Source organism: Tiliqua scincoides, chromosome 3, assembly GCF_035046505.1.
Source record: "Tiliqua scincoides isolate rTilSci1 chromosome 3, rTilSci1.hap2, whole genome shotgun sequence".
Taxonomy (NCBI): domain Eukaryota; kingdom Metazoa; phylum Chordata; class Lepidosauria; order Squamata; family Scincidae; genus Tiliqua; species Tiliqua scincoides.
In genome coordinates, this window is record NC_089823.1 from 87,981,117 (window position 1) to 87,994,196 (window position 13,080).

Consider the following 13,080-nt stretch of genomic DNA (forward strand, 5'->3'; position numbering starts at 1 on the left):
AAAATGGAGTGTAGTTTGAGCTGGAGCAGTGTTTCTGTTAGAATTATTTCATGGCTGGAATGTAAATTGTAACATGATTGTGGTTGTGAAGCTTGGCCACAAACAACTCATATACAACCATCTGCTGCCCTGCCTAGTGCCTCCTCCTTTGGATCAGAAAAGATGAAAATAGCATCCTGCTGCAGAAATGTTATCCATTCATTTCACGCATGGCGCCTGAGTGGGAAGAATATTCAGGATTGCCACCTTGGCTGCTTCCTTGTATGCCAGAGAGTGTCAAGATCAATCCATTCTTAGCAGCAAAATTGCTAGACCTCTTGGGGTCTCTTGGAAGAGAACCTTCAGAGACCAGCATGAATGGGGATGAGAAGGACTTGGGGCACTCTGAGATAAACCATAACCTAGGAAGCCCAGCTGGGGAACCTGATACATCCTGTCTGGACTCACCCTCCCTTGTTCGACCCCTGCAGTCCCCCTGCATCCTCAAGAGCCAGAGACTGCCTGAGCCAGAATCAGAATCGCAACACTGATTCAGAATCGCAACTCTTTCCTGATAACATGAGGCATCCCATTTCTGTGTCTTACTCAGGACGAGGAATCCTTAGCTTCAGTATGGTCAGGGGCCCCAGTCTCTCCCCTGGAAGAGAGGAGCAGCCAGACTGACTATAGAATCACTCAACATTTTCTGCCTGGAAGTTGCTGATACAACAAATTTAGGGTCCAGTTTCAAGCTTTAGCAACCTCCTGGATAGCTTCCCTGCTCTTCAGCACTTGGACCTAAATGGTTGTGCCTCTCAGTAACTCTGCTGGCTCTGCTGGATCCAGTATCTCCCTTGCTGTTCAAGCATGTTCTTTTTAACAGGCCTCTGGCATTGCTGGAGCTCTCCCTTGCCTAGCTTGCAAGACCAAGAATAGGACATGGAGGAGGAAGTGGGGGGTTGCAACGATTCTTTCCTTTATGCATAGCTTCCAGGATATAAGGAAGTGGCTGAATGTCCTGTTTTTGCAGCCACCTATACAAATGGAAATGACTGTTGTTACTCTCTTGCTCCTCTGCAGCATGCAGTGGAAGGGGGATAGGATTGCAAACCTGGGGTGCTTTATTTTTACTTTATTCATCCCATCCTCAGCTGGAGAAGGGAGTGTTGGGCAGGACAGGCAGACACACTGAACTGGGAGAATAAGATACCCCCACATCAGTCTGCCCTCTTTTAGACTCCTGGGATTCTCTAACAGTTGTAGTCATTGAGAGAAGGGAAGATGAGTCTAGAATGAGCAAGTATCTGTGTATCTCCTCTTTATATAACAGAGGAACAGCCAAATCTTCCTTCTTCCCTGTAGACAAATACTAATATTTTTTTAAAGTGCCATTGAATTTAATGGAGCTTTCTCCTGAACATAGGATTGTATCCTTGTGCTGCAGTCCTGAGCTGCTGTAAGAAGAAAGACAGAGAACATTCCTATTTCCCTCTCGCTCAGAGCTGATGCAGGCTCACTTTTTGTTGCACTGCCACAAGCTGAGCCCATAGTGCCTCCTCAAGACAAACTTGTGGGGATCCAATTTTTTAACTTGGTCAAACAGGTTCTGTTGCAACTGAGTGCAAATCTCTGATCTGGGTTGAGTTCAGCATATGAAATTGGCAGTGATCAGCTCAACCTGTGGCAAATACAGCTGAAGTCAGTCCAGGTTGACAAAATATCAGATATGACACAAAATATCACAGTGGGTCATGTGAATTGGTAGTAATTCCACCCTAAGTTTCTGTTCTTTCTAGAACACTTGTGAGTTGACTCAAAAGATATATTGTGCACCAGTGTGAGCCATAGAAACTGTGAAGAACGTTAGCTTAGTCCTTAACCCAATATAAATGATGCTGGCCTTTATGCTTGCAAATGGAAGTAATTACAATTTACTGGAAAGTCTTCATTATTGTAAGCACTGTAAAACAAACATGACAGTCGCATTGCAGTAGGGATAAATAACATTACACTGTGTTCTCAGTTTAGCGTCTAAAAACACATATATTTACTAAATAAGCTTATGTCCAGTCCTTTAATAACTAATAATAATAATAACTAGGTATTTATATACTGCCTTTCTGGTCATCGGATTACTCCTCTGACTTTACTCAAAGCAGTTTACATAGGCTGGTTTACATAGGCAGGTGTTTCTATATCCCTCAAGGGGATTTTTACAATCATAGAGGTTCTCTCTTTCAAGAACCAACAACATTTCAGAATGGATCTTTCTGGTTTGGTCTCACGTTTGGCCTCCCACGCAGGCTGACAAGCAGCTCCATCTCTCACATGGAGCCAAGATGCTTCTTGCTCACACCAAGAGCAGGTGGAATCACTCAGGTGGGCTTGTCAGCTGCTTCAAGGTCTTGCCATTCTCAGCTGTTCAGGGAGCTGCTGAACTCTGCTGAGTTCAGCAGAGTGGAAGGTGTCCACGAACTGGCGACCTTCTGATGTTATCTTCGGGCTAACGGAGGCTCTACCCTCTAGACCAGACCTCCTGCCTTAATTTACCAGGTTCCATGGGAATATATTAGCAATGAAGATGACGTCAAAATGAATATTAGCAGTTAATAATTCATATACCAATGAGAATTCAGTGCCTTTTGAAAAGTTGTTTTACACTCAAACCCCATAAATTACCTTCTATAGGAGCAGATGATTATTATATCCCTGGATGGCATGGAAGAAAGTTTCATAGTAAAAATTAAAGAGAGTAAAGTATATCACTTTTTATATAACCCTGTATATGGAAATAGGATGTGAATATTGGATGAACTTAGGAGATTTTTCTCTTTGGCAAAAAACCCCAACCTCCTTTAACCCATGTCAAATAGAATCATTACAAGCTTTTATAGAATATTTGATGAGGATGCATCCTATGCCATCATCTTTCACACATTTAAATAATTTATTTCAAACATGCCAAACATTTTGGAGAGGGGAATACAGGCCGGCATAAACCTTTTTATTATTGATCAATCATGGTAAACATCTTCAGATCTCACCTTGGAAAGAACAGTTATGTTTAAAACTACACTGCTACAGAAACTGGATATATATTCAGTTCAGGCAGATAGTTTCATGCTTCATTAAAAAGGGCAGTTCAAAGAAATCTATCACAGTTCCAAATATGTTATATGTAATGCAGCCACGTTGTTATTGGATGTCTTGGAGATCTTTTGTATTATTCATGTCTTGAGACAGGAAGAATCAACTCATCTGTTATAAATTGGCCCAGTGTTTGTAAATAAGCAGTCCACTTTCATGATCAAGTAACATCTGAGAAACTTACAGTGCAGTCCTATACATAGGTGCAGTGGCATCACTAGGATTTGTGTCACCCGGTGCAGGAGGCCTGTGCATCACCCCGCCCCCACCGGTTTTTTGGCTATACCTTTTGTTATAACACAGATATTTCAATGCAGTTTGTTTCATTGCATTCTGCATGAAAGTACGCATTGATTGATGTATATCATGATGGTCTTATTCCTCCAAATTCTGATTTTAGTGATTTTGAAAACGTGTAGAGTCTCTCTCTCTCTCTCTCTCTCTCTCTCTCTCACACACACACACACACACACACACACACCCATGTCAACTTACTAACACCTTATTGCAGCAGTTCTCAAACTTTTAGCACTGGGACCCACTTTTTAGAATGACAATCTGTCCAGGACCCATTGGAAGTGATGTCATGGCCAGTAGTGACATCATCAAGCAAATTAAAATAAATAAATTAAAATAAAATAATTAAATAAGGGTGAGCCAGTCCTGTTCCACCAAGTGAATCTACTCTGAAGTAAGTCCCATAGTGGTCATTGGGGCTTACTCTCAGGAAGGTGTGGGTAGAATTGCAGCCTGTGAGCCCAATCCTATGCATGTCTACTCTGAAGTAAGTCCCATAGTGGTCAATGGGGCTTACTCTCAGGAAGGTGTGGGTAGAATTGCAGCCTGTGAGCCCAATCCTATGCATGTCTACTCTGAAGTAAGTCCCATAGTGGTCAATGGGCAACCCCCCAAAAACAATCAGCCCCGCTAGTCACGCCAGTGCATATGTACCCAGATATGCCCTCCTGTATTCAGACAGCTTACTCTCAGCTAACTGTATAGGATTGCAGTTGAAGTTATGGAAAGTGCAGTGATAGCTTCAATGAGCGAGGCTCACAGAAGGTACAGAAGTCATTGCTCCGGGAAACAAAGGCTGTGTCTTCTGAATGTCTTGTGAAAGTCCACTTCTCAGATGTTGCCCTGCTTATGTGAAAGGATCATTTATATGAGCAGGTATTTACACACAGTCTAGATGTGATAGATGTGATAGCAGTCAACTTGTTTCCTTCAATGGGAATCCACCCCATCACTCCAGCAGGTATGCCACACACTTCTTGTCACAGGGGATAGCACTGAATGGGGGGCGGGCAAAGAAATCAGGATTGTGTGCACCATTCCCAACCTCCACACTTCCAGTGTCTTGTCTGAATAAATCCTACATGACTATGGCTTTTTTTGCATTATTGAGAACCCTCAAAAAGAACAATTCTTATAGTGCAATTTTATGCATGAATGCATGTTCCATTGTGTTTAATAGGACTTGCTCCCAGGAAAATGTGTATAGAATTGCAACCGGGCAGCCCAATCCTGAGTTTTCCGGCACCCACTGGAGCAGGTGCTGGGAAGCAGCAAGAGGTCTCTCCGGAGAAGCCCCACAATGGGGCTTCTCAAATCTGCGCTGCTGTTTTGCTGGCACAGACTTGAGAGACTCTGTGTTGGGCCTTCCAATCCTGCCCTGGTTCCTCCTCCTGCCCTGGTTCTGCCCTCTCCCACCCCCCAGAGGCCGTGCCACTGCTTGGTGGTTGCACATACCTCCAGTGGTGTCCCTCTTGTTGCCCTTGCTTGGCCCAGCACCTGACCAGCATGGACTCAGCACCAGTGCTCCCTTCTCACTGAGTTACAGCATGTTTACAGCACCCAGTGCTGGTACTGGGCCAGTTTAGGATTGGGCCCTGAATCATGTGAACTATATGCAACTATATGAGTGTAGAACCTATGCAAATTACATTGAGCACAAGAGGATCAGGAATAGGGGTGGCAAATATGAGATCTCGCAGTCTTCTTCCATATGTTTGATGGAACGTCTGAAAAGATTTGATGGTGGAATAAAACCTTGTGTTTGTTAGGTTAAAGAGTTTTGTATCTTTTCTCACACTGGAATGGATTCTTGGATCCGACTCTCATTGGCACTTCTAAAATATTGTTTTCCCCAAGTGAATACATGAGCTGTTATTCCAGACAGGTTGTCCCTCCTAATAGCCTCATATTTTCTTCTGTCTGCTTGTACTTGTGGTATGTGAAGTACATTTTGAAAGTCTGACTTTCATGCTTCAAATGTTATCAAGGATTTTAATAGATGATGCAATGAGCATGCCTTTAGCATCTTCATTAAAATAATTCATTTCAAGTTGTAATGATTTCAGATTTAGATTGATTTTTTTTAGCATTTCAGTTTGGATGTAAGCCAGTAAAGAGTGACTATACATATATTCAAAGAGGGTGTCTTTTCTTAATTAGCTATTTTGAACAACTGCAGCTGTTGCCATAATCTTTTGTTTCCTTTTTCATTTAATTTAGTGCCTTCCTGTTTTTGCATCTCAACATTTGACTATTTTCCTTGAAACATTCAGTGTTGATATAGACTAGAGTAATTTACACAGTATCTTGAGAAATCTCTCTTTTCTTCTGGGTAAGAAAATGACTACATGTTTTTTAAAAAAGCAGCAAAATCATAAACGTACAGGTGCTATTTCTGTTCCATGTATATATTTCCTCTGAGACAACACAGTGTATGAAAACTTCCTGCACAGGAGGTGTTTTAGAATTCACAGAAAACACCATGTAATAATTTTTCATAGACTCTTTTCTTCTCAGATGCTCATTCTGAATAAACATGGAGCAAACTGACATTTTTCACTCTAGTCTCATAGCAATGAATAAGGACAATGGCCAGAGTGCATGCGCTACTGTGGTTTGAGTTAGCGCATGGTGGAATCCATTTGATAACAGGTTGTCTGAAAGGATCCACCATCTGATGGACTCTGATGCAGATCATTTTGCAACAGGTCTGCAACTTACTTTTGAAATTGAAATTAAGATTCTCTAACTCTGCAAACACTATATATGCACAACACAAAATGTGAGCGATACTTCCCTTGCTATATCCAGCTAGGTGTAGATGTGCAATTATCATGGACACTTAGCATTGTTTATTAATCAGCTGTTTCATCTCAGAGCTTTTTCTAGGCCTTTCAATGTAAATTCTGCACAGCTGGAGTTTTTATTTATGAACTAAACTTTACTGTGTAAAACTTTTTTCTTGATGCTGAATGTACCGAGTTGCTCCACTGGCCTTCCTTTTCCATACTAGCTCTAGCAGGTGGAGGTTGATAGTACCTATAAAATCAGAGACTCTTTCTTAAACTGTTGCTTCCTTTGTGATGCTCAATATTGATTTATCATTTATAGCAGTGTGCTTCATATTGGATTAAATATAAAATGAGTACAAATGTGAGGCTGCTTCTTTTTTTGCTCTTATGCCTCACACAGTGCATGACAGATAAATATTCTACAGGTGCAACTTCTCCTAGCATGGAGATACAGAAATGGGAGAAGTTCTACCAACTGAACAACTGCAAGTTATTGAAGACATATAGGAGCCTTGCTAGGGGAAAAAAAACACAAAACCATAGGAAGTCTGTATTTATTTCTGTATGGTGTAATTTTTTGAATATGCATGTGTAGCAAAGGGGTGTGTATGTGTGTGGTGTGTGTGTGTAATACAAGTATTAAAACAAGAGAATTTACTTATACTAACATACTATTTTTTCTCCTTTTACCCAGGATGGATTGCTATGTTGGGAGCTATATGGCTTCTAGTCTTAGCCAACATCCATGATTTTGAAATGATTCTGAATAGAGTGGAATGGGCAACGCTCTTGTTCTTTGCAGCATTGTTTATTCTAATGGAGGTAAGAAGGGTTGGAAAAAAGTATAGTTTTTGCTTGTTGATTCCATGGTTTTTAACACAGGAGCAAGAGCAGTCATGAGAGTAAGTTAGGAAATCTTTACATGCACTTACGCAGAGAGAGAGAGAGAGGTTTCAAGCAACTGCAATTGTAAAAGGCCGTTACAGGTGTGCTCTGGTATCTGCGGGTGATAAGTTTATTCCCCTGTCCCGTGGATACCGGAAACAGTGGATATGGAGGACACCTGTCTTCGTGCCCCCCACACACCCAATAATTTGTTTTAGGGCACAGTCCTAACCAGCATTCCAGCACTGACATAGCTGTGCCAATGTGGCATGCACTGCATCCTGCAGTGGGGAGACAGTCAAGGGGCCCTCCTCAAGGTAAGGGCATGGTTGTTACCTTACGTTGAGGCTGCGTTGCGGTTAGGTCAGTGCTGGAAAGTTGGTTAGGATTGCGCCCTTAGAGACTTACTCCTGCAAAAATGTCTTGCTTGACAAGGTCGCTAAAAGCTCAAAAACTTACAGAGTCGTTTATGCTGCCTCCTGGCAGCCTGGTCACTTGAAGTTAACTGCTTCCTGTTAACCTTGATCTAGTTTTTTTTTCAAGTAACCAGGTTCTCAGGAGGAAGCCTGAACATCAATCTTGTTAAGCAAGACTTTTTTGCTGGAGAAAATCTCTCAAGTAAATGGGTGTATGGGGGGGGGGCATCTAGGACCTTGTGTTTGACACCCCTGGTGCACAATGGACTTCTGATTAAAATAAATAACACAATTTCTAAACAGCTCTATTCATGAGGCATCACAGCTAGGCAGCAACCAAGGAAATTCCTCAACTCCCTTTCCTGCTCCAGACCAGCAAAGGATGGCAGTGGTTTGGTGGCCAGTTTGGATCTACACAGCCAGAGCTTCTTCTACAGTGGGTCAAACAGCAGCTTAGGGGGAGGGATGGTGATCCTGGATCTCCAATATTTCATGTAATTTGGCCTTCAGGCTGCAAGAATCTAGAGAAACAAACTTCCAATACAAACAAGAGAGCGACTGGCGGTTATCAGGGTACAACAGAGAATTATTATGCCATGCTAGTGCAAGACAGCTGCACTGGGGTAGAAATCCTTGTGTCCATCCACTCAAATTAATCAAACTGACAGTAACTGTGATGGCAGAGGTGCTATAGCAGTGAGATGACAGCATGAGAAATCTCTGTAGAATGACTCTGTCCACCTTTCTGGAACCACCCTTGATCTCCAAGGCTAATTTTGTTCTAAGAATGTGACCAGGCAACCTTCTGCCTCTCTGGAGACTGTATAACCAGCTGGGCTACACAAATGCATTTTGGCTAAGTTGTATTGCTGCAGGACTGCTGCCTAGGCTGCTTATGGCTCCCAGTTGTAGTGTTCTCAAACTATGCCTTGTGGACTATTCACAATTCCTGACTTAATGGGGAAGCAGAAGTGAAACTTCAACAGGTTAAAGCAGTGGTATTAAAACTGGGGCGTTGTGACGCCCCAGCCTGTGGGTCCTGGCCTCTGTCCCCTTAAGGGGCGGAGGCAGCCAGGAGATAGGGGAAGGCAGTGGCACGATCCGCAGGATCGTGCTGCTCAGGAGGGCTGCAGGTGCACTTGCCCAAGCCTCCTGCATCCTCCCTGGGGTGTGGGGAGCCTTGCGCAACCTTCGGCAGGCTCCCCAGGTCAGGAAAAGTGAAAGCGGAGCGATCGTGCCCCGCTCCGCCAAACTGGAAGCGGGGCATGATCACTCCGCTTTCCCTTCTGGCGGGGCTGCAGGGACTGGGGTGCACCCTCCAGTCCCTGCAGCAGCCGTCCCTGTGTGCGGGGAGCCCTGCGCGAGCACCTGCAGGGCTCCCCAGGTCAGGGTAAGGGAGAGTGGGGCGATTGCGCTCCGCTTCTGCTTTTGTGGAGGCAGAGCAGATCGCTCCACTCTCCCTTTCCCTGACCTGGGGTGCCCTGCAGGTGCTCGCGCAGGGCTCCCTGCACACAGGGATGGCTGCTGCAGGGACTGGTGAGTGCATCCCAATCCCTACAGCCCCCTGAGTGATGCAATCCTGGGGATCATGTCACTGCCTTCCTCCTGCCCCTGCTGCCTCCCCCCCGCCCCCGCAAAGACTTACTGTGGGTTTCAAACTCCCGGAGAGTTTGAAAACCGCAGGGTTAAAGCTATGGGGAATTAAGGTTATTTTGAGACTGCTATTCATCTATTCTGAGACAGCAACCATGTTGCATATTCCCATGTCTTTTATGCCACTACTGACATGATATTTGCTCTTTGCTTTTTATTCTTTCCAGTCACGCACTGAAGCAGTTAATACTTGAGAGAAAGAGACAGTTGGACTTGAGCAATATACCCGTAAATGTTGTCTGGGAAACTTATTGTGGAGGTTACATTGTGCAGCCTGTGACTATGAATGTTCTGCTGGCATTGGTTGAAGTAAACATATGAGCATAAATTAGAGATGCACATGCAGAGTGGTGGCTAAGAGACTGAGCTGAAAAAAATCAGGGTTTATCCAGTTTGAATCATGCCTTTGCTATGAATTCTTCCTAGGTGTTCTTAGGCAAACCACCCCTCAGCATTAACTTCCTAGCTGAGAGAATAGGGGGATAATTATATGTACTTACCTTAGACTGTTGTCAGGATAACATCAAGGCAATGCATTGAAGTGCTTTAATACTCAGAAAGTGCTATACAAGGCTAAGTCTTATCATTATTATTATTACTTGGTGGATGTGCGCCACAGAATCATGGTCCCCTGGCACCTTATCTCAACTATTTGCAACTATGAACTACTGTGGCAAACACTCCACAATGTCCAGTGGACTCAGGCTGCCACATAAAATGGAGTCACTTTTACATAGTTAGACATGCGGAAAGAATGTCCATGTTTCATTCTGATTCAGTGCCTTAAGATTAGCCCCAAAACATAGGATGTGTCTGGCTACAACAGGTAAATATTAGCAATGTACACATACAATGAAGTAAAATCTGGATGTCCATGTCTGCAACAGTGTTGTCAGACCACCTGCAAGATCACTGAATTAATGTTTAAAAACATTCTGCCTGGGGCCAGAGGAAGGGTCAGTGAAAGACTGGAAAATCAGTGGAGGAAAGTGGAAAGTTCATTTGACTGGTGAAAAATGTACCCAAGACCCAAGGACAGATGTAATGTGGTAAAGAGTTGAATTGAAAGTACTCTTTCAAAATAGTTGACCGGAATATTTAGTCAGGTTTTTGTTTCAGAGCATTGGTTACTTAATAGATTGAAATTTTAGTAAACTTAGGGCCCAGTTTTATCCATCTTTCCATTGCTAATGCAGCCATGTGTGCTGCATCCTGCAGTGGGGAGGTAGTTATAGAAACCTTCTCAAGGTAAGGGAATGATTGTTTCCTTAACAAGGGGCTGCATTGGCACTGGAATGTTATGTAGGATTGGGCCCTTAGTAATAGATCAAGGGCCCAATCCTATTCAACTTTCTAGCACCTGCATCTGCAATGCACCCTGAGTTAAGGAAACAAACATTCCCTTATCTTGAGGATGCAGTACTTGCTCCATTGGCATGGCTGCAGCACACCATAGGATGCAGCATGCCTACTGGCATGGCACTGGAAAATTGGATAGGATTGGGTCCTATGACTTTAGTAGAATTGCTAAGCTGCAAAATTTGGATAATAATAATAATAATAATAATAATAATAATAATAATAATAATAATACTTAATGTTTGTACAGTACTTCTTGAGGGTTCAAAGTGCTTTACATGTGTTATCTTGATGTTGTTCTTACAGCACTCTGTAGAATGAGTACATAGTATTATCCCCATATTGTAGCTGGGGAGCTGAGGTCAGGAGGAGAGTGGCTTGCGGCAACTGAGGGAATTCACGGTAGGGGGAAATTCAAATCTAGGAAGTCCTGATGGTGTAGCTCAGTCTCTTAGGCTGCAGTCCTAACCAATTTTCCTGCACTGACATAAGGGCAATGTAACTCCAAGGTAAGGGAACAAACATTGCCCTACCTTGAGGAGGTCTTCATGACTGCCCCCCAACTGCAGGATGCAGCACATGCCCCACAGGCACAGCTATGCCAGTGCTGGAAAGTTGGTTAGGATTGTGCCCTTTGCCATTATGTGGCACCACCTCATCTGACATAACCATGTTGTCTAAAATCGCAGCATGAAGTCACAATTCTGAAGAAGAAAAAGGCCATAGAGTAGCTTGAAAACTACAAACCAACTAAGGGGATTTAAATGATTCTAGGGTGTATATGCTGTTGCCTTTAAATCCCTATATCATTCCAGAGACCTATATTCTTTTTAGCTTTAGCGAGGAATGGGTGAAAACCAAATGGCTAAAAAGAACACAGATACCTTGGAGTTCCTAGGCCAGAGTAGGCTATAAATAAAAAGTAATTCACCTCCTCATGGTTCTGTTGAATATGTAAGTAAATGGTTTTGGACAGGAGTACCTTCTCCCATTATTAAGAACTGAAAAAGGTCTCTCTGAGAATGTCTGCCTACAATTTTTGTTGGCGGGAGATTCTAAACTTGTCACCCTTCCAGTTGCGAAATTTTTACACCTGAGTAACTTGAAGAGGGCTAATCTGTTGGTCCTAAGCAACCTGGAGTTACCGCGCAAGTAAATTGTTGTGTTTTAACCTTTATCTTTATTCGCTTTTTAACATATATTTATATATTGGATTGTTTAGAGATATTATGTGTTAATTTTTATGCCTAATAAAGGTTTGATTGATTGATTGATTGGTTTTGGTCAGGTTAGAATGATTGACTAGATCAGCAGTCTCCAAACTGGTGACTGGATACTACATTTTGTTGCAGAGAGTGGTGGGCAACAACTTTTTTTTGGCCTAATTATGTGAACAGGGATGCTCAAGCATTTTCCTGAGTTTGGACCCAATCCTAAACAGTGCATGCAGGCTTACCGCTGGCACGTGCTGTCATAAACATGCCGAAAAGCACATTTGCGAACTGTTAGCGCTTACTAGTGCTGGAGCTAGCCCAGCGCCACTTCTCCTAGCTGGCACTGGGCTAGTGCTGGTGGAACACCAGTGGTCCACCACTCTGTGGTCACCTGAACCACTGGATGGCAGGGAGGTTGGGGGGGGGAGGATCCACCAGATCCTGAGCTCTTTGTCAGGCTGCACGGCCTGACAGAGAGAGTCTTGATTCTATGGCAGCCTAAGGGCTGCTGCAGAATCAAGTAGTCCAATTGCGGGGCTACTTCCCTTCTCCTGAGGAGCTACCGGAGGCTGTCCTGTTGCACATGGGATGCTGTGGCAGACGTTTCAGCCCCGCAGCAGTCCTGGCACAATGGGTAGCTCAAGATTGAGCTGCTTGTTTCTTCCTGGATTATGGCAAATGTTCCACTTCACCTCATGTTTATCTAGCCTCCAAAATAGGGTGTGAATTAAATCCTAAATTCTTGGTGTGAACTGTGAATTTTGAATTGCCAAGACTGTGACCAGATATCCCTGCCAGATGTGATTTAAATAGAAGCAAGGCAAGAGGTCCTCTTTTATTCAGAGGCTCTTGAATTCACATGTAATTCTCTTCATGTGTGATTCACATTATGACCTGGTCTCCAGATCTGTTTATTGTGAAACTTCATACTCTAATAATCCCAAATCAGGACCATTCGCATTTACTCTGTAGTCCTATGGCCTTTAACTCACTGCATCAGTTGTCTTAAGGTAGAACTGGAAAACCTTTCTGTAGGGAAGTATGAGTTATTAGCCTCTCTAAACTTGGAAGGCAAACTTCAGAACTTTCAGAGTCTGATTTGAGTCTCCATTACCCGAGTGGTTTCCTTTTCAAGAGATTTCCAAGCAAGAAGGTGAAAGATGCAGTCTGAGGCTATTCTGTGGTGCTACAGTGTGAGACGTTAAATTCCTTGCAACTCACTCTGAGGGTGAGCGTCTGGCTGTCAACAGTTTCTGCCATGGAAAAGAAGGGCTCTATACTCAAGTCCTCTTCAGACTTGGTACAGCAGCTTGTTGAGAGCCCCTAGATTCATGTTAT

At 43.4% G+C, this 13,080-nt stretch overlaps 1 protein-coding gene across 1 annotated transcript in view; it reads left to right on the forward strand.

Moving 5' to 3' along the window:
- The window catches only part of OCA2 (OCA2 melanosomal transmembrane protein), a 173,540-nt gene that overhangs the window by 102,335 nt on the left and 58,125 nt on the right, over positions 1-13,080 (forward strand). The window contains exon 18 of the mRNA XM_066621921.1: positions 6,910-7,037. Within this exon, the coding sequence (XP_066478018.1) occupies positions 6,910-7,037 (128 nt within the window). The remainder of the gene's footprint in view (positions 1-6,909; positions 7,038-13,080) is intronic.